Source organism: Euprymna scolopes, chromosome 46 (genome assembly GCF_053919585.1).
Source record: "Euprymna scolopes isolate OS-2025 chromosome 46, ASM5391958v1, whole genome shotgun sequence".
Taxonomy (NCBI): domain Eukaryota; kingdom Metazoa; phylum Mollusca; class Cephalopoda; order Sepiida; family Sepiolidae; genus Euprymna; species Euprymna scolopes.
The window spans coordinates 109354686-109377792 of record NC_136527.1 but is presented as its reverse complement, the minus strand read 5'-3'; the positions used below and the strand labels follow the sequence as shown (position 1 = coordinate 109377792).

The 23107-nt window shown below is 36.5% G+C and overlaps 1 protein-coding gene across 2 annotated transcripts in view; it reads right to left on the bottom strand.

Annotated features, from left to right (window-relative positions):
* Window positions 1-19906, bottom strand: part of LOC145270451 (BTB/POZ domain-containing adapter for CUL3-mediated RhoA degradation protein 3-like) — a 44818-nt gene extending 24912 nt beyond the window's left edge. The window contains exons 1-2 of one of the 2 annotated variants that reach the window (XM_080126087.1): window positions 18689-19906; window positions 10561-10817 (exon numbers count right to left, since the gene is read on the bottom strand). In XM_080126087.1, coding sequence (XP_079982213.1) covers window positions 10561-10817; window positions 18689-18845 — 414 coding nt within the window. In that variant the 5' untranslated portion in view covers window positions 18846-19906. Of the gene's footprint in view, window positions 1-10560; window positions 10818-18586; window positions 18650-18688 lie in introns of those variants that run through there. The other variant, XM_080126088.1, reaches the window with a different exon arrangement.
* Between the last annotated feature and the right edge of the window lie 3201 nt (window positions 19907-23107).

The following is a 23107-nucleotide window of genomic DNA, read 5'->3' as shown; positions in this document are numbered from 1 at the left end:
AAAAAAAACATTTGTGGCTGTTCGCAGTAAAACATTGTTTTAATTCGCTGTTCAAAACTAATGCAATGAATAAAAGTGCATGCAAGCTATATATCTACAAAAGTTTACTTTGTTTTTTAACCATGTTTTTAAATTTGACTAGAAATGTAAGAAATTATAATGGATTCATAATGCCGAATTGGTTGGGATTGTTGTTATTATACATTCTGAAAACCGAATAATTCTAAACTAATGTCATTCTGATAACATTCTCTAATCAAACATATACGACCATTTATATTCATATTTTCATGCTTTTCTTAATTCGTTCGTGAATAAAAATTAAAGAACGCGTTGTTTATACTGTGCTATGACTAATACTACAACTGCTGCAGTGCTGCTGCTGCTACTAATACTAACTTAATTTGACCAAACTCGAAAAATAAACATTTTTTTCGGGAAGGTCCTTTTAAATTATTATCAATTACCGCGGTCCTACTCAACATAAAATAATACTTCTAATTGATAAAGATAGTAAAAAGAATGATTTATTTACTAGTAGGTGTCCGATTAAATTTTTTTTCAAAATGTTCGATACTCGTCATATTAAAGTCTTATTTTTAACACAACAAAAAAAGAAATGGTCAAAAATATTTCGGACACTTGACAGTATTAAGATTAACACCTCTTCTGATTGGTTTCCAAATTTCATAACGAAATTCTTCATACAATCATGGTACGGGCCTTTAGAAAACAGGGAGGGTCATTATAAAACCTTACCGAAAACGCCATTTTATGACGTTCACATTTTTATCACTTTATTTGCTTAAAACTCTTAAAATATATAATGTACATCCATATTTATTAATTCATTTGAAAGTATATTCATTTCCGAACAAAACAGTAGTAATTTGAAGACTTGAAGTGCTTTGGTTTGAAAAATATGGCTATTCTAGTAGAACTACCTTGAAATCTGTAATTATCCAAAGCGTTTTTTCGTCCATGTGTATTACTAATTTAATAAACCTTCCTAAATTCTTAATTATTTTGTTGGTTTTAATGTAAGAAAAATATTTTTTCCGCACAAAATTTTTTGTTAATGATATCACCCGGTTTTTTTTTTTTTAAATAAAAATATTAATTCAGAGTGTCTCATTTTGGGGAGCTTATTTGTTCCAAAATGAGACACCGTCAACTGGAACAAGATGAATGACTGTCCATGCGTGGTGAAGAGTCACACCTTTTAAAAGATAACCTATATACAGAGACAGAACATGGCGGACCTTTTTTTTATATAGGCGTCACCACTTATCAAGGCCGATCGGCCACTCAAGGATAAGGGTTAAAGAGTGTACAGTAGTCAAAAGGACAATATAGTAATCAATAGTAATGGAAGTTCGGTAAATTTGTTAACATAAGTGGAACGGCTCATCAGAAACTTGTTCACGTTGGACTTGAAGACAACCATATTATAGACAGCTGGAAAGCAGGAAAACGGAAGACAGTTCCACAGGCGTGCAGTTCTAAGAAAGAAGCTTTGATCATGGAATCTATGTTTAGGTTTAGGCACAGATAAAGAGTGGAGAAAATTATTGATAATGTTTTCAGCTAGTCTAGTGTTTCTTGTGAAAGTTTGGCGAGGAGGGACCATAGATTGAAGGTCAGTCGAACACTTTCCATGAAAATAACGATAAAGCAGAGACAAACTCGCAACATCTCTTCTGTGAGATAGAGGTTGCAGCAAAGAGAAAAGGACATCTCCCACCAGGCCACAAAGTCTATTTTGAACCCTATCAAGGCAGGACAAGTCTTTTCTAGCAGCTCCTGCCCATATGTGGCAACAGTATTCCATCCTTGGACGTATCTGGCTCTTATATAGATAGAGAATTGCATCAGCAGTGAGATATCTACTGGATCGATAGAAGGATCCGACCATTTTTCCAGCGGCCTTGGCAACAGATTTGATGTACGTATTCCATTTAAGATCAGGAGTAAAGGTCAAGCCCAGAAGCCTGTCAAAACTTGAGGCCTCTCCAAGACGAGAGCCATTCATTTTAATTGATACCAGATGGGGATCAGAACGTTGATGATGTAAAGATAGAAGCTTGGTTTTAGATGCATTAAAAGTAACCAGCCACTCCTTTCCCCATTGTACAACGTGATCAAGATTAGAGGAGAGAGAATCGGAGAGAACTTGGTCGTTTACTGTCTTAGATGTGCTACCATAGATGGTAGTGTCATCAGCAAAAATGTCTACGAATGATGTAAGGATGTGATTTGGAAGATCATTAATGTAGATCAGGAAAAGAGTTGGGCCCAGGATGGACCCCTGAGGGACTCCAGCATTTATACTGTGAGCTTCTGATTTTTGTCCATCAACTACTACTCTTATGAACCTGTCAGAGAGAAATAATTCAATAATTGAGAAGACATTTCCAGTTATACCATAGCTGGAGATCTTGTGAAGTAAACCTTTATGCGATACCCTATCAAAGGCCTTTGATATGTCAAGAGCAATTGCCCTAGAAAGGTTGCCTCTGTCGAGAGATTCGCTAATCCTATGAGATATAACTGTAAGCACATCTGTTGTAGATCTAGCAGAACGGAAACCATATTGTGTGTCACTAAGAAGGTTATTTTTGCTGAGATGGTTGATTACTTCTGTATTTAACACAGATTCCAGCAACTTACTCATGACGCACAGGAGACTTATTGGCCCAGAGGAGTAAACCTCGATAAACTATTCTGCTATCCCATGGGTAGCAGTAGTTCCTGTGGCTGGTTGGTTGTTTTTGTTTTACGGCATATCAACCTTTTTCAGGTTATTTAATGCCGAATCTAGTTATTTTGAGGAACGATTTTTAATGGAGTATATTTTTTTTTTAAGTCAGATTCAGGGTCAGAGTGGACTTGGGAGCAATGGCAATTAAAGGGTGGCTCCACACTCCCTAAAGCCCGCAAGGTGGGACCTCACCATCGGATATAGTTTAAGGTCATATCCAGGACCAAGAATGATAGGTTGGTTGATTTTGTTTTACGGCATATAAACCCTTTTTGGGTTATTTAATGCTGAATCCAAAGATTTTGAAGAAAAAAATTTTTTAATAGAATATATTTGTTGTTTTCTATTTAACCCATAGTTGGGACCCTAACAGGTACTACCACTCCGGGTCAGAGTGGACCTGGGAGCAATGGTAATTAAAGGGTGGCTCCACACTCCCCAAAGCCCACAAGCTGGGGCCTCACCACTGGATATAGTTTAAGGTCATATCCAGGACCAGTTCCTGTGGCATCCAACGAAAGTGTGGCAGCAGTTCGGAGAATGGTTGTTTTATGGCATGTCAACCGTTTTCGGGTTACTTAATGCCGAATCCAATTATTTTGGAAACAGTTTTCATGTTTCAAGTTCTTTATATTTTCAAATATTTATATGACATCAAAAAAATGTTCTACCCCTCCCCTCATCATAATAATAATGCAACGTTTTAATCATGAATTTTTGTCTTCCTTTCATGATTGCATTAAATATTTATTTGTACAGTTTGGTTTGGTTGTTTTGTTTTACGGCATAAAAAAAACCCTTCGGCGCGTTATTCATGTTGCAGTCAGTCATTTTGTAGAGGGTTTTTATTCTACAAAGAATTTGAATCTTTAATTACTAGTTTGTAGGGTTTGGTTTGGATTTCTTGTAATGGATTTTGTTGTTTTTCTACTTTGCTCTACAAAAAAAAAAATGAATGAGTTTTGCAGGAATTCTTTCAGATAGGATTTTAAGTGATATTTTCTACAAAAAATATCCAGATAGGTAGAACAAGTTATCTTGCTTTTGGTAAAATTTATTTGTTTTGTATTTATTATATATATATTTGTGTACAGAAAGTTTTTAGTTGAGACAGATCATTGGTACCGTCAGTTTCAAGCCCGATCTGTCTCAACTAACAACTTTCTGTACACAAAATATAAAAATATAAATACGCTCTTACAATTTGGATTTTCCTTTTAATTGAGCACTCTGCTGGAATTCTTTTTCCAAAAAAAAACTAATCACATATATATATATATATATATATATATATATATATATATAATTTTTTGTTCAAATATTTATTTGTAGAGTTTGGTTTGGTTTGATTTGGTTTGGTTTGGTTTACGGCATATCAACCCTTTTCAGGTTATTTAACGCTAGTTTGTAGTGCTTGGTTTGGATTTCTTGTAGTGGATTTTGTTGTTTTTGTTCCCTGCTCTGCAGAACATGAATGAGTTTTGCAGGAATTCTTTCAGATAGGATTTTAAGTGATATTTTTTACAAAAAATATCCAGATAGGTAGAACAAGTTATCTTGCTTTTGGTAAAATTTATTTGTTTTGTATTTATTTATTATAAGATATATATATATATATATATATATATATATATATATATATATGTTCTTATATTTCGGATTTTCCTTTAAATTGAGCACTCTGCTGGATTTCTTTTTCCAAAAAAACTAATCACATATATATATTTGCAGAACATGAATGAGTTTTGCAGGAATTCTTTCAGATTGGATTCCAAGTGATATATTTTGGGAGCTTATTTGTTCCAAAATGAGACACTGTCGACTTGAACACTGCCTGCCATTAAAATGCCATTTCAGATTGGATTCCAAGTGATATATTTTGGGAGCTTATTTGTTCCAAAATGAGACACTGTCGACTTGAACACTGCCTGCCATTAAAATGCCATTTCAGATTGGATTCCAAGTGACATATTTTGGGAGCTTATTTGTTCCAAAATGAGACACTGTCGACTTGAACACTGCCTGCCATTAAAATGTCATTTCAGATTGGATTCCAAGTGATATATTTTGGGAGCTTATTTGTTCCAAAATGAGACACTGTCGACTTGAACACTGCCTGCCATTAAAATGCCATTTCAGATTGGATTCTAAGTGACATTTTCTACAACCGAACACTGATTTAATAAACCTTCCTAAATTCTTAATTATTTTGTTGGTTTTAATGTAAGAAAAATATTTTTTCGCACAAAATGTTCTGTTAATGATATCACCCGTTTTTTTTTTAAATAAAAAATATTAATCCAGAGTGCCTCATGCAAAATGAGACACCGTCGACTGAAACACTGCCTGCTATTAAAATCTTTGCTAAAGTGGGTTTTTCCTTATTTAAAAAAAAAATAATAATAAAGCTTGTTTTTAAATAGTTTTATTATTAAATTATTAAAATGTTTTATATTAAAAAAAAACATTCTCTACATCTATAATATAAATGTCACCTGTCTGTCTGTCTGTATGTATATATAACTTATATATTTTCCTTATATTATAAGGAAAATCCTGATATAAAACCTGCGGCGACTGCTGCTTCCAATGATGTTGACTTGCTCTTCTTTTTGGTTCAACGTGGCAGTTGTTTAGAGAGTGGGATTGTCTAAGTGCAAAGTCTTTCCTCACTATAAAAAGCTTCAAGCACAGAGGCATTGCTTGATATGCAATGGAATACACACTTTGCAATCAGTGTGTATCTCGATAACAAAATGGTTGGCTTTAGCCTAAAACGGCAAACGGACATTCAATGAGGACTGGAAATAAAGGCTCTGGAACGTCCAGGATCTGGCCTGGTAGGTGTTCAGGGCACCACAGCTTGGACCCGGTCATCAATGAATGTGCAAGACTAAAAAGTTCATAGAAGTGACCGTCTGGCACGTACTGCTAGTTGCACTCATGTTTGTGCCATTTGAACCAGAGATATATTCAGTAATGGCAATACTCGAGAACAAGTTGCTGCCATCATGTATGTATGTATCTATTTATGTATGTATGTATGTGTGTATTTATGTATGTCATGTGTATTTATGTCAGGTCATGTCATATGCTACTGGTACCATGTAACCCAGTACTACCTGCCTCATGGTCGGGGCACCGGCGACTAAACTGGTTCCCCCACCAGACTTGTTTGGTGAGGAGGGCGGCTAGTCTCCCTGAAGGATTAAAAACAAGACCTTCAAAAGGGCGAATGAACTCTTTTCTGGGTCAACGGCCAACTAGCACCGTGTATATTTGTGTTTGTGTATATGTGTATTGGGGTGGAGAGGGCTCCCGTAAGCCGTGGTGAAGGCAACCTTTCTAGGAGAAGCAAATCTCTGATTTAAAAAACCATAAAGCGGAAGACCAGTACCCGCATTAAGCTGGTCTGCAGTTTAATTTGTTGCTGGCTATCTTGCTCTTGCTTGTTGCTGGATCTCAACATTTTGAACCGAGAGAGAGACTTAGCTGTCGTACAAAGCTAAGACTCTGTAACATCATCTTTGTATAGATACTCCCTCAGGCATTTGGGCTCATGGATTTTAAATGTCTGAGGAAGTGGCACTCGTCTGACAAGACGTTGCAATCATCATTTATGTATGTAGGTGTGTATTTATGTATCTATGTATCTATCTATTTATGTATGTATTTATGTATGTATGCATTTTATGTATGTATGTATGTATGTATGTCTACCTAAAACTTTCGATAGAGGCAACGGATTTATCCGAGATTGGTATCGTTTTAAAGCTCAACCCTTTGGACGACAAATATAAAAAAATTGGCTAAAAACATTCATTCCTTCACCCTCAACTGAGCACTTTTCTATAAGGAGGAGTCGCTTTTTTGCCGATATTTTCAAAAGTTATCCCCTCTTTTCGATTGACAAGCCTTAATTTAAACCTTTGTCATTTCCGGTTTGGTGATGGGCGCAACAGCAAAGACGTCACGTTTTTTTGTTTAATATTCTTTTCCTCCTTTGTGGTACGGGTTGGAGCCTGCCTGCCTACTACCACTTTTTTTTTTTTTTTTTTTTTGCTCAACATACACTTCCAAACACCCGGGCAACGCTGGGCACCCGGACTAGTAAAAAATAAATCTTGATTGCGAAAATCGGCGAAACATTCACGAAAATCAGTGGAATATTCGCAAAATTTTGAACAAAGCGTGTGCGAAGATCAAGTTCCAACCAGAATCAACTGATATCTTTGTCTCAGGTCATTTGGGGTCCTTATTCCCCTTTTTTTTATTTTGTTAGTTATACTGAAAAAGGGCTGTAAAGGGCTCTGGGTAGGGGTTGTACCTTTGGCAGCTTGGCATGCCGTGTCCTACCTGTCAGGGCAGATGAGCGTCACTGGACTGCATCCATTTCCTAATTTCTAACGTGCTGACTCCACGTGTCATACCCCGGTACACCGCTTCAGCTGGCAGGTTAACCTACGTGAGGGGGTGGTGCTAAGACAGCACCACTAATCTAGGTGGAGGAACTGCTGCAAATAGTCAACAGTTAAAGGAAATTAATGATCCAATGGCCAAGGGCAGAGGAGTAAACCTACCAAATCAGGAGTGGAGCCCCGAAGGTGGATCAGCAGGCCATGCTAACTGACTCCAACAACTCCTGCAACCAAACTGGTGTCAAGCATACTGATTTTAGAAGATTAAATGCGAGAACAGTCCCGGATAGATACCCTGTCCCACATATCCACGATTTCGCCATCAGACTGCGAGGAGCCACCATATTTTCTAAATTGGATCTCGTAAAAGCATATTACCAAGTTCCAGTGGCAGAAGAAAAGATTCATAAAACGGCACTGACCACACCATTTGGCCTTTACGAGTTCATACGGATGCCTTTTGCGATTAGGAACACCTGCCAAACCTTTCAAAGGCTAATAGATGAAGGTTTTAGAGGTCTGCCATTCATATTTGCATATGTGGATGACGTTCTAACATTCTAATTGCCAGCAGAAACCTCGACAACACTTGAAGCAAACCTTTCAAAGACTGTCACATTACGGTCTAAAAATAAACATCCAGACATGCATTTTTCGCCAATCAGAGGTTAATTTCCTCGGACACTTGATTGACAAGGATGAAATATCTCCACTACCTGAGAAAGTAAGTGCTATTTTAAATTTCCCACAACTCACATCTCTCAGACAAGTATGCCGATTCATAAGCGTAATTAACTACTACAGACGATTCTTACCTAACTGTCCTACAATACTTGCACTGTTGACATGTCTGTTAAAAAAACAAAATGAAAAACCAACAATTAAAGCTAGAAAGACGTACCTTAAAAGCTTTCAAACAAGTTAAAACTGCTTTGGCCAACTTTACAAAATTACAATAGTGAGGTCGAGAGGGGGTAGGTCTTGAGTACTGGGCAGATTAGGACCTCTATACAATTTGCCCAAGCTTGTGCCCTAGAGAGGTAACATTACAACCTTCAGGCGCGATTCTCTGTTGTCTATCGAGACGGAAGGACACCATTGCCAATGTCGCTGGAAAGATGGCGGGATCCTTCTACCGCTCCAGTAGATATCTCACTCCTGATGCAATTCTCTACCTATATAAAAGCCAGGTACGGCCAACGATGGATTACTGTTGCCACATCTGGGCAGGAGCTGCTAGAAGCAGCTTATCCTGCCATGACAGAGTTCAAAATAGACTTTGTAGCTCAGTGGGGGGAGGGGATGCCCTTTTCTCTTCCCTGCAACCTCTTTCCCACAGAAGAGACGTTGCGAGCCTGTCTCTGCTTTATCGTTATTTTCATGGCAAGTGCTCAGCTGGACTTCAATCTATGCCCCCCCCCACCAAACTTTCACGAAAAACACTCGTCTAGCCGAAACCACTATCAATAATTTCCCACATTCTTTATCTGTGCCTAAACCTAAATGTACATTCCACGAACAAAGCTTCTCTCTTAGAACTGCACGCCTGTGGAACTCTCTTCCAATTGCCTGCTTTCCAGCTGACTACAATCTGATTGTATTCATTCAAGTCCAACGTAAACAAGTTCTTGATGAACCGCCCCCCCCAAGTAATCCAATTTACAAAATTCCAACTACTTATGTTTATTACGCTATAATCACATTGACTAATGTATACGCATTAACCCTTATCCTCGAGTGGCCTCCGGGCCTTGATGAGTGGCGATTCCTGTGTAAAAAAAAAAAATTCCAGCTGATTACAATATGGTCGTCTTCAAGTCCAACGTAAACAAGTTCTTGATGAGCCGTTCCCCTTAAGCAATCCAATTCACCAAATTTCAACTACTAACGATTACCATGATATTGTCCCATTGACTACCACACACTCATTAACCCTTATCCTCGAGTGGCCTCCGGGCCTTGATAAGTGGTGATTCCTGTGTTAAAAGAACTGAAAAATAACCGAGAAAGAAAGCGAAGAAAAAAAAAAAAAAAGACGCAAGAAGAAAAGAAGAGAAAAAAGGGTACTCTTGCATAATTTGATCCGGATCCTCGTGATTTCCCGTCAAGCCCGGATCGGGCGAAACCGGCAATCATCTGCATCCGCCGAGCGTTGTTCAAATGTTGAAACGCTGATTCGACTTTAGTTTGTAACTGTAAGCAGACGACAATCGAATTGGAAGAAAGTAACTACTGATAAATGTTTACTAAAAAAAAAAGAAATTGTGTAAAGGACGGTTTCTCCTGGCGGTGTACCAGTGGGTGTCATTGCGCACAGTTAATAAATTAAACATATTTGTTTTTTTAAAGGTTGGGTGTTTTTGTTTTACAGTATATCAAACCCTTTTCAGGTTATTTAATGCCGAATCCAGTGATTTCGAAGAAAAAAATTTTAATAGAATATATTTGTTGTTTTCAAGTGGGTTTCTATTTAACCCATTTATTGGAATCGTTCCATCACTAATATGTGTGTGTATGTGTGGAAATAAATTAAAATTACAAAGATAATATTTGCCTTTATATCAAAATCTATCAATATAAAGCAATTAAAAAAAATTGTTGATGAAAATAAAAATTGAATAAAGTGCAATATTTATTAATCTATAAAAAAATTACACAGAAAAAAATGAAGAAATTATAATAAAGTTAATTTTTTATTGTCATTCCTTGGCAGAATTTTTAATAGATTAATAGATATAGTACTTTATTCAATTTTTATTTTCATTATCAATTTTTGTTTTATACATATATTTTTCTGTGGAAATATTTTCTTATAATATATACCAATCTTTATTTAATGGTTGGTTGGGTTTTTTTTTTTTGTTTTACAGCATATCAACCTTTTTCAGGTTATTTAATGCCGAATCTAGCTATTTTGAGGAACGATTTTTAATGGAGTATATTTTTATTTTTAAGTCAGATTCTATTTAACCCATAGTTGGGACCCTAACAGGTACTACCACTCTGGGTCAGAGTGGACCTGGGAGCAATGGCAATTAAAGGGTGGCTCCACACTCCCCAAGGCCCGCAAGGTGGGGCCTCACCATCGGATATAGTTTTAGGTCATATCCAGGACCTTTTGTAAAGGTAGGTTTCTTGTTATTATTTCAAAATTTTAAGGGTTTTTTTTTTTGGTTTTTTTTCCCCCCCGTTTTGTTTTGCTTTTTTTCCTTAGCCTGCGTCTGTTACACCGCTCGGTTGTCACTGATGATTGCTGGTCTTGCCCGATCCAGGCTTGACGGGAAAATCACGAGGATCCGGGTCAAATTATGCAAGAGTACCAAAAAAAGAATTGAATGTAGGGAGGGGGGTGGGGGGGGTCATCATTCCCAGCATGTATACCTTTCTCGAGGACGCAAGCAGCATCTGCTCCTCTTTGTGTGACGTAAGCAATGGCACGACGCACTTGGGCTGCACTTCCTCTTTCTTTTTCAACACTGGTTCGATTATGTTGACCAGATCTTGGATCGAGTAATAGCGGGCCTCGGCATAAAGCTCCGTTAGTTCAGCTTTGCCATCTGGAAGGGCGACAGAACCATCTCGCAGGAAGTTGAGGATCGTATCAAAATGCTTGCCACTACGTTCAATGACAGTAAAACCTGAAAATAGATATAAAGAAATGAGTTGCAAACATTAACTCTCTTTTTTTTTTTTTTTTCTTTGTTTGAAGATTGTAACGCTGGGTATGAGGCAGCCAAACCAGCTGCCAACATTGCCCCGCTTTTCATTGAAACCAACCGAGAGCTCTTTTTAGTATCCTCGCTGTTCCCTTAAGTGCAATTGTCTGAATCTCTTTTGCACTTGGTTCACCAGGAATATTAGTTAGGTAGGACTTCAGGTTCTTCTTCATAAGCCCTGTGGCACCTATGATAATTGGTATGATTGATATCTCCCTTAGATTCCAGTTTCTTTTAATATCATACATTACTGGAATCACATTTTTGGTGATATTTTAAACCAACGCATTTCAGGTGAAAACATTATTGCGTACTAGTGTTGAAACGATTAATCGGAATCGAAACTTTAGGGAGTATCGGAATCAGAATCGAAATCGGACAACCTATACTCCTATAAATTTGTTTATTTTGTATGTGTATTGATATTCATATTTAAAACCCTCTTTTCTATTTATTCAAAAAGAAAATACAATTTTCTTATATATGGATTGTGGAATTGCATTCACTAGCAAAAGATCTAGCTAATTTGCATATTCTTTTAAACATTCATTTTAATTAATCCCCTATTAGTTTTTTTTTGGTTTTCTTATGGGATGATCATCATCTTTAGTTAACTATTATGTGTACTTATATTCATGCAGATATTCTACTTGATTTAGACTTGCGTAATATTTGCGTAAAATGTTTATAGTAAACACAAACCTCTTTCTATATATATTTCTGAATATAACTATTTCATTTACTCCCATAAAATCAATATACAAAAGTATAAATTTATGCGTAAACTTTAATGATATTTTAAACCAACACATTTCAGGTGAAAATATTATTGCGTACTAGTGTTGAGACGATTAATCGAAATCGAAACTTTAGGGAGTATCAGAATCAGAATCGGACAATCTATACTCCTATAAATTTGTTTATTTTGTATGTAAACCCTTTCTTTTTTATTTCTATATATGTAAAAGTGAACGTGTCTGTGTGTGTGTCTGTGTACATTTCCCTACACAATAACTCTTTCAATTTTAAGTCTACACACTCGAAATTTGATATACAGGGTACTGGGATTTGGGAAAATCTTTGTAATCCGTTTTCGGCCAGAAATTTGGTTGCTAAGGAATCAAAATTAAACGATTTGACCTTTGAGAACTCTACCAAACTCCTCCGACAATTTTGGATCTAAAAACTTGAAATTTTAGATATAGGTTCCTTGGACATGGATCTAACTTAATAACTTGATTTGAGCCCAAAACAATAAATGTTAAGGGGTCATAATAGGGGTCAAAGTTTTTAAAAAATTGACCTCTGCGGTCTCTACCAAATTACTCAGACAATTTCTGGTCTAAACATTTGAAATTTAAATAAAGGGTATTCAGATATGGCAAGCTTTTTGATCGGTTTGGATCGAAAATTTGAGTTACCAATATATAAATGTATGTATGTATGTATGTTTGCATGTCTACCTAAAACTTTCGACAGAGGTGACAAATTTTTACAAGATCAGTATCGTTTTGAAGTTCTACCTTTCAGACGACAACTATTGAATAATTGGCTAAAAACATTAATATCTTCACCTTCAACTGGGCACTTTTCTACAGGGGGGGGGTCGCTTTTTTCACTGATGGTATTTAATTTTTTTTTTTAAACTAAGTTAAACACGACTCTTGCCAGATTAAAACCGATTGAAAAATATCATTGCACAAGTATTAAGCATTTTGTAGACCACTCTCACATCTAGTTTTTACCAAACAAAAGTATGGAAGCCCGTAATTAACCAAATAAACACTTGTACATATTTAGTAAAACCGTATTTCATATTTAATATACAAATGTTTATAATATTATTAATCGTTAAACTGTGTAAATCTTAAAACCTAACAAAATTATAACAAAGATTAATTATTAATTGCAGTTTGAAGAAGATAAACAAAGGTTTTAAAAAATCATTAAGTTGCTTCTGCTTTTCCATAGTTTGTATAGTTAAGCTGGTTGGTTGGTTGGTTGTTTTATGGCATATCAACCCTTTTCGGGTTATTTAATGCCGAATCCAAAGATTTTGAAGAAAAAAAAGAAAAAAAAAAAAAAAAAGAAGGTACTACCACTCCAGGTTAGACCCCTGAGGCACTCCCGCATTCATATTTATTATGAAACATAAGAGTTCAAATAAGTAAAAAAATATTTATTTTTTTACTTATTTGAATACACATATTGAACAAAAACTTACCTTTAAGTTGCGATTAAAAAATTGATATAAACTTAATATTATTGTGTTTTTTAATAGCGTTTTTTCGAATTAATATATACTATAATCAGTTGAATTGCCAAGAAAAATAAACTTCGTAAACATTAATTTTTAAAAGATTAAAACGATTAAAATTCCATTATTTCAAAACGTTCCGTTACAACATAGATTTTTAATTAATTGTGTTTAAATATTTTTTTAAATATTAAGTTTTAATATAAACATGACTCTTGTCAGCTATTTTATCGCCAGATTAAAACCAATTTGAAAATATTATTGCACAAATATTAAGCATTTTGTAGCCCCCCCCACCTCATATTTTGTTTGTCTCTTTTTACCGAACAAAATATGGAAGCTCGTAGTTAACCAAATGAACATTCAGTAAAACCGTATTTAATATACAAATGTTTATAATATTATTAATCATTAAACTGTGTAAATCTTAAAACCCAACAAAATTATAACAAAGATTAATAATTAATTGCAGTTTGAAGAAAATAAACAAAGGTTTTAAAAAATCATTAAGTCGCTTCTGCTTTTCCATACTTCGTATAGTTAAGCTGGTTGGTTGGTTGGTTGTTTTACGGCATATCAACCCTTTTCGGGTTATTTGATGCCGAATCTAAAGATTTTTAAGAAAAATTTTTTTTATAGAATATATTTGTTGTTTTCACATCGGTTTCTATTAAATCCATAGTTGGGACCCTAACAAAAAAAAAAAAGAAAAAAAAAAAAAAAAGGTACTACCACTCCGGGTCAGAGTGGACCTGGGAGCAATGGTAATTAAAGGCTTGCTCCACACTCCCCAAAGCCCACAAGCTGGGGCCTCACCACTGGATATAGTTTAAGGTCATATCCAGGACCCCCATTGAGGGACTTTTACCCTCTGCAGGGGGGCAGTCAGCGTATTCTAACGCCCCACCGACAGGGCCTTGTATAGTTAACATATAGTTTACGGCATTATGTGTTGTCAGATAACCGTCGATTAGTTTTTCCTGAAATTTTGCCACAAACTGTATTTCATTAAATAGATATGCACAGTAAAAAACATTTTTTTACGAAAATTCCCATTGCGTCCCCAGAGGCTCAAGAGAGGTTAAAAATGCCTCAAAATTAAGTATGGGTGACCCTGGTAAAATTCTGGTTCGCATCCCTCTGGGACTTCTAGGACAAAAAAAAAATGCCCTTTCGTAACCCTTTTTTCATATTTCTCAACAAAAACTTGATGCCTATATAGTGGTTTTCCATGGTGCTGAATTCAAATATACAGGTCTTAAGGTGTGAAACTGCACCGTTTGTCCATTTTCACTGAGATTCTGCGTTCCCAGAAGCTGAAAAGGGGGTCACAAATGCCCCAAAATTGAAAAAAAAAATGACACTTTTTATCCCATTTTTTTTTTTTTTTTTGCTCCATCCATTAGATTTTTCTGAAACTTGACGAAAATGTGAAGGCAACGTTGGCCCTTCACACTTCTCACGTTCATCATTTGTTTACAATTTTTTTGTGGCGTCATCTCGCATGCAGCACCAGAGGGGATCACACATGCGTAGCCTTTTTCACAATGTTTTGGTTGATGTAATCTCTAACCTACTTTAGGTATATTTTTTTTTTTTTTTAATTCAATTTTCACCCCAAACAAGGCACAGTGCCACTTTGAAGCAGGGGGCTACTATCAGGGACTTAATTAGCGGGGTCATTATGAAGGGAGATGAGTAGAAAGATGTTTGTTAACATTACACTTGAACTTCTGCATATCATTGCAGTTGGGAAAGCAGAATCCCGGAAGGGAGTTCCAAAGACCCGCAGTTCTGGGGAAGAAACTACTGGAGTAAAAGAAATGATTTTGTTGAACTCGAGAATGTTTCTGTCAAACTTCGTAATTGGGATGGAATTTCGAATCATCATCATCATTAGGACGGGCTCCTTACCCGGACCAATGTGATTCTTCCTCTCCAGAGTTTCCTGTCTTCCATCAACCGCCTCAGATCTTCAGGTTCACAGTTGGTGTCGTGTGCTATTTGCTGGATGTACGTAGATCTAGGTCGTCCATTACTTGTGCGTCCGTGTCGTGGAGTCCATAGCAATACAATTTCGAATGGAACCTTTTATTTACTTCACAGGGGTAGCATGCTCTTGTTCTGTCAGCCATGACTGGATAGATATCCTAAGTAATTCGCCATTGTATTTTTTGGTCGCCCACACGGAGGATTGAACCCTCAACCTCTAGGAGAAGGTCACTTTTACAATTTATTTTTTTCCAAGTATTCTAACCACTGCACGATGGGTTTCAAGAGTTTGACAAGATACACCTGAAGAAGGTCGTAAGTTACATCGACCCAAACATTGTGAAAATGACACTCTAGATGAGAACAGTAGTTTGAAGAATCCAAATAATATGGTACACAATTACGTTCTGAAATTTTGCGTTTGAAAATAGCGGACCGTTTTAAACAAACATATTTCAAGTGAAAACATCATGTACTTGCGTGGCATGTCAAAATTTTCCAAAAATTAGGAAAAAAATGATTTATTAAAAGATGTGCTAGATGCCCCACAATTAATCCACAATTATGTTCTGACCCAACCTCCCCATGTTAAGAACGGCTTTGGGAATACCCCCCCCTCACTTCCCTATGTTAAGAACAGCTTTCGAAATAAGCACCTCAACCTCCCCATGTTTTGTGTTTGAAAATAGCGGACTGTTTTAAACCAATACATTTCAGGTGAAAACATTATCATGTATTTATGTTAAATACGTTAAGTTTGGAAAAATGAGTTAAAACTAAAAAATTATACAAAATATTATTAGAAACCCACCCAATATATGTCATGGTAATATATATTGGGTGGGTTTCTAACAGTATCTTGTATATTTTTTTTTAGTTTTAACTCATTTTTTCCAAACTTATATATTTCCAAATATATGTCACGGTAACATATATTGGGTGGGTTTCTAACAGTAATTTGTATAATTTTTTAGTCTAAACTCATTTTTCCAAACTTTGAATTCTAGGAGCCAAGTCGGAGCCATTTTTCTTGTTATCACGTAATGCTAGAGACACTATGTTTTTTTAACCGATGAAACATTTTAAAGTAAAACCACTAAAAAATTTTCCAGACAGGTAAAAGAGTAGCATATCTTGCCTTTGATAATATTTATTTGTTATATTTTTAAGATATTTTTTTTACAACCTGCCCCAGTGTAGTATAAACACCCAAAACCTCCACATGTTAAGAACGGCTTTCGGAATACCCCCCCCCCTTCAACCTTGCCATGTTAAGAACGGTTTTCGGAATAAACACCCTCAATCTCCCCATGGTAAGAACGGCTTTCGGAATAAACACCCCCAATCTCCTCATGTTAAGAATGGCTTTCGGAATAAGCACCCTCAACCTCCCCATGTTAAGAACGGCTTTCGGAATACCCCCCCCCACTTCCCTATGTTAAGAACGGCTTTCGGAATAAACTCTCTTAACCCATCCATGTTAACAGCTTTCGGAATAAACACCCCCCTCCACTTCTCCATAGTAAGAACGACATTCGGAATACACAACCTCAACCTCCCCAAGGCTTTCGGAATAAATCCCCCCCCCCCACTTCCCCATGTAAAGAATAGCTTTCGGAAAAACCTCAACCTCCCTTCGTTAAGAATGGCTTTCAGAATAAACACACTCAATATTCCCATGTTATGAATAGCTTTCGGAACAAACACCCTCAACCTTCCCATGTTAAGAACGGCTTTCGGAATAAACACTCCCAATTTTCCCATGTTCAGAACGACTTTCGGAATAAACACCCCCTCCACTTCCCCATATTAAGAACGGCATTCGGAATAAACAACCTCAACCTCTCCATGGCTTTCAGAATAATTTCCTCCCCACGTGCCCATGTTTAGAACGGCTTTCGGAATACCTCTCCTCCCAATTTCTCCATGTTAGGAATTGCTTTCCGATTAAACACCCCCAATCTCCCCATGTTAAGAACGGCTTTCAGAATAAACACCTTCAATCTTCCCATGTTAAGAATTGCTTTCGGAATAAACACCCCCAAACTCCCTATGTTAAGAACGGCTTTCGGAATAAACACCCCCAAACTCCCTATGTTAAGAACGGCTTTCGGAATAAACACCCCCCCCTCCCAATTTTCCCTATGTAAAGAACGGAACGGCTTTCGGAAAAAAACACCCCTAACCTCGAAAGCCGTTCTTAACATGAGAAGGTTGAGAAAGTTTATTCCGAAAGCCGTTCTTAACATGAGGAGGTTGAGAGAGTTTATTCCGAAAGTCGTTCCTAACATGGTGAGGTTAAGTTCGGGGGGGGGGGGTTATTCCGAAAGCCGTTGTTCTTAACATGGGGAGGCTGGGGGCGTTTACACTACGCTAGGGAGGGGGGGGCAGGTCGTAAAAAAATATCTTTTTTTTTTTTTTTTTTTTAAATTTTTGACCACTTTCTGTACGTCTGTGGATTGCAATACAACGCCAGTTTAATCTTTTAGAAAAAAAAGATACTAGTGCAGAGAGTGATCCGCGATCCGGACGTAAATAATAACGTTATTTAAAAAGCCATTCTTAACATGGGGAGGGGAGGGTGTTTTGTGCCTATTCTACTTCAACCTTACAAGTGAATAAAAAAAAACATAAAACTTTAATTAAACTTGGAAATACGATTTAAAAAATAGCGCGGATCACTCTCTGCTCTAGCACCAAAAAAAAAAAAAAAAAAAAAATAGCATGGCTCGTAAACTGCAGAAGTATGTACCCCCATTTTTTTTTTCTTTAAATTATCCTACCCCCCCCCTTTTTAAAAATAAATTACCGGGTGTTTGTATTACTGTACACATAGTCTATGTGTCAGTGTGACTGTCACATAGATTCGACAAAACTGTCAAAAAACAAATATATAACAAATAAATGTTATCAAAGGCAAGATAAGTTACTTTTCTACCTAACTGGATATGTTTTTAGTGTTTTTATTTAATGTAACATGTTTATTCAGCTCGAAAAACATACTGTGTTTATGTATTGGAAAATTCAAAATGGCGCCCGATTCTCTCTTTAACATGGTAAGTTTGGGAAAAGGTGTTATAAATAATAAACTAGACAAAATACTGTTAGAAACTCGCTCAATAAATATTACCGTGACATAACTTGACATATATTCGGTGTTTTTTTAATAGTATTGTGTTTAGTTTTTTATTTATAACACCTTTTCCCAAACTTACCGTGTTAAAGAGAGAATCAGATGCCATTTTTAATTTTCCAATACATCGGTAAACACTGTATGGTTTTCGAGCTGAATAAACATGTTACATTGAATAAAAACACGAAAAATATATCCAGTTAGGTAGAAAAGTAACTTATCTGCCCTTTGATAATATTTATTTGTTATATATTTGTTTTTTGACAACTTTTTCGAATCTATGTGTACAGTAATACAAACCCGAATTACCTTCGGAGTCAGGGGTCATTTCTAGTTTCCCTGTAAAAAATAGCATGGCTCGTAAACTGCAGAAGTATCTACCCCCCCCCTTTTTTTTTAAATATAAATTACCTTCGGAGTCAGGGGTCACTTCTAGTTTCCCTGTAAATATCGCCTTTAGTTTCGTCTCATGTTTCGTAAGGGTGTCGATCGTTGTATAATGGAGACTTCCACCGACATTTAATTTGACGTATTTCGACGGATTGTTCAATTTTTGCTCCCCGGACATTTTTTTTTTTTTTTTTTTTATTATTATTATTATCTCAGATTCTTTTTCAGCTTTTTTTTTTTTTTATATAGATTTTTTTTTTAAATATATATTTATCTTATTCTTCGATTTTTTTTTGTTTTTTTTAATTAATTAATTTTTCTTATTTTCCGATATTTTTTTTAAATGTTTATTATTATTATTATTATTATTATTATTATCTCAGATTCTTTTTCAGCTTTTTTTTATATAGATTTTTTTTTAAATATATATTTATCTTATTCTTCAAATTTTTTTTTTTTTGTTTAATTAATTAATTTGTCTTATTTTCCTATTTTTTTTTTTTTTTAAATTAATAACAATAATGCAAGAACAGTTGATGTGTGTCGAGAGGATTTCGGAGTAAATATTAAAAATCCAGTTTTCACGTCAAAGTTTGTTTTTATTTATTTTTCGTTTCCATCTTCATGTGTGGTTGGTTGGCTATCAACATCTTCATCATGAAATAGACAACCTTCTTTTGTTTTTAAGTTCCCCCTCGGTCCTTTCTGGCTGTCCAGAAAGAATCCGGGAGCTTCCTTGTCTTGTTTAGTTCTGTCTGTTTTTTTGTTTTTAAATCCCTGTTTTCCTTCTTCCTGGCGAGTTGTACATCCGTTTAGTTTTGACGTAGAATGGCCGTTGCATCACCTCCTCACGCACGTCTCTCCTGCAAGGAAGGCGAGGGAGCGGTTCGTGTTTGGATATGAATCACAGACAAACGCAGCATGTAATTACACCAAAATAACAACCGCTCCCCCGAACATCGAATTACTCATAATTCGCTAACACTGCTGAGTGCTTGGCGTGGCATGAAAACTAATCTACAATATACGGTGCTTCTCTATTTGGTACTTGTGCAGTTTAACCAAGACATTAAAAAATGGAAATATCGAGGAAAAAAAAAAAAAAAAAAAAGTTTAAATTGTACGTATTCGTTATGGAATGAAGTTCTCTTAATTTCATCAAGTAGTTTTTTTGTTTTTTTTTACAGCGAAAAAACAATTATGATATCGAGCAAAAGGTTCGATGTTTAGGAAGAAAAGCTAGTATTAAAGATGGGGAGGGGGCGTCGGCGCTTTAACTGCAGTTATCTCCCCGTGGCGTGTTAAAAACATTCCATAATGGCTGACTTCAACGCGCTCTCATAAAAACGTGTTTTTTTCCATTGTAAAAAAAAAAAAAAAAAAAAAAAAAAAACTACTCAATCAAATTAAGTGAAATTTTTTTTTTTTTTCGGAGATCTTCAGTCCAAAACGGATACGCACATTGCCACTTTGCTGAGGGATGCTACATTACGTTGATGGGACAGAGGCTGAAGCTTAGATGACAGTTCAGGACCTATTAGGTTAGCGACTCTCTTTTGAACCCCGTCTAGGAGTGAGAGACTAGTGGCAGATGCACCAGCCCAAATATGACAACAATACTCCATACATGGGTGAATGGTGGCCTTATAGAGGTACAGGATACTTTCGGGCGTTAGAAGCTTTCTAGCACGGTAGAGAGAACCTACCTTTTTTGCAGCGTTTCTGGCAAATGCTCTCAATGTAATTTTTCCAACTCATGTTTCCTGTGAACGTTAGGCCGAGGAGTTTAAAAGATGTGCTTTATATCATATTGTTTAGATGTACGACCGTCGAGGACAACCTGGATTTTTCCCCTCGTGCCTGTTATAGAGCATGGTGTCATCATCAAATATACCCATCTCCGAAACAATTTTATCAGGGAGGTCATTTATGAATATCAGGAATAAATAAAGGTCCAAAGATCGACCCCTGAGGTACACCCGCATTTATATCATATTGTTTAGATGTACGACCGTTGAAGACAATCTGGATTTTTCTGTTATATTTGTGAATTTTTATACCCGTTGTTTGTTGTAAACTACTGGCACCAATTGTTATAGTTGGTGTTGTAAGGTATTGTATCTCAATACCCAATAATGCCCGTCACAATAACAAAATTAGCTGGGGTGGGGGGTAGGGAGTAGGAAAAAAAATAACAAAAGAAAAGGGAGTAGGTTTAGCGAGTAATAAAAAAATTTATCAATAAACAATGGATAGAGAAATAAGGGGTAAGGTTTATATTAGTGTGGGAGCTATTAAATTGCAGACTCTTTTTCTTCTCATCATCATCATCATCATCATCATGACGGGCTCCTTGCCCGGACCAATGTGACTCTTCCTCTCCAGAGTTTACTGTCTTCTATCAGCTGCCTCAGATCTTCAGGTTCACAGTTGGCATCGTGTACTATTTGCTGGATGTACGTGGATCTAGGTCGTCCATTGCTTGCGCGTCCGTGTCGTGGAGTCCATAGCAATACATCACTCACTAATTCATGCTTGCTCCTCAGACAATGACCGGCAAATCGTAGGCGTCTTTCTCTGATGGTATTAGATATGGCAAGTAGGTTGCCATAAAGTTGCTGCTTCGTGGGGATGATTTTGCCAAGATATATTTAATACTGTTCGTAGCATACGGGTGTATGTGCCGTCTAGTTTTCTTTCCAATCTTTTGGTGGGCGTCCAGGTTGTAGCACCGTAAATAAGGACAGACTCTACCATTGCCTTGAAGAACTGCCTTTTCAGTTTGTTAGTTAGTCCCAAAGTCCATACTGAACGCAACCCATCCAATGCGGCCCATGCTTTTCAGATGCGAATTTCGATATCTCTCTCTGTGGAAACTATGTTGCTGCCCAGATATGTAAACTCAGCGACTTCTTTCAGTGCTGATCCAATCAGAGCCCTGATCTCTCCTTTCACATTGAAAGTCATAAACTTTGTCTTATCCGCATTTATGTGGAGACCAATGGTCATTTGCAGACTTTTCTAGCTTACGTAACATGTTTGCACATCAGCAGTGTTGTTTGCGAACAAAGCAATATCGTCTGCGTAATCTGCATCAGTTATGTGTGCTGATTGATGACGTCTGTTTCTGGATTCATTTAGGGTGAAGCCTAGCATATTGTGTATAGCAACAGAGGTGCGAAGTATAAAGTCAAGACAGACAATGAAAAGAAAAGGGGCAAGAGTATCTCCTTGTAGAACCCCGATGCGGATGTCAAAAATTCAGTGTCCCCATCTTGCGACCTGACCATTGCTCGAGTGTGTTCATATAGCATCATGATAGCATTAATGACTTCATTTGGAATGCCATATGCTTTTAATATGCTGGCCATTTTTCCTCCATGTACAAAGTCGAATGCTTTGGAGAAATCTACAAAGATCATGACTACCTCAATGTCTTTTGCTTTGGCTCCTTCAATTAGTCTCCTAACAGTAAGTATTTGACTAGTAGTAGAGCGATTCTTTCTAAATCCATTTTGGTTCTTCCTCAGCACTTCTTCGATCTTTGGTTGGATACGGTTGAGAAGCATGGCATTGTAGATTTTTGCTGCAATTGGAGTGAGTTTTATTCCTCTGTAGTCACTCTGCTTGGGAAAGGGAAGTATGCATCCTTCGCTCCATATATGAATAACATTTTGTCTATAAGGATGTTCTACAAACCAGAACACTTGACAGACGACAGGTCAACCTCCGGCCACCTGCTTGGATACCTTCCGGTGCAAACTTGATCAGTCACACAGTTGTTATATTTAGTGTTGTAAGGTATTGTATCTCAATGCCCAGTAATGCCCGTCACAATAACAAAATTAGCATATGGTAGCAAGAAAGGCAGACAGAATATTAAATTAAACATTTATTGAAGAAACGTAATGGATGAAATATCTTCTTGTTGATGAGAAGTTTCAGACCATGCTCTATAACAGGCTTCAGGGGAAAACAAATGAGCACATATCTTTTTTTTTTTTTTTTTTTACAAAGGCATCACCACATTATCAAGGCCCAGAGGCCACTCAAGGATAAGGGTTAAAGAGTGTACAGTAGAAATTGGTCAATATAGTAATCATTAGTAATGAAAATTTGGTAAATTTAATAACTTATATGGAACGGCTCATCAAGAACTTATTTACTTTAGACTTGAACACAACCATATTGTAGTCAGCCGGAAAGCAGGAAAACGGAAGACAATTCCACAGGCGTGCAGTTCTAAGAAAGAAGCTTTGTTCATGGAATCTACGTTTAGGTTTAGGCACAGATAAAGAGTGGGGGAAATTATTGATAGTGTTTACAACTAGATGAGTGTTTCTTGTGAAAGTTTGGCGAGGGGGGACCATAGATTGAAGCTCAGTTGAACACTTTCCATGAAAATAACGATACATCAGAGACAAACTCGCAACATCTCTT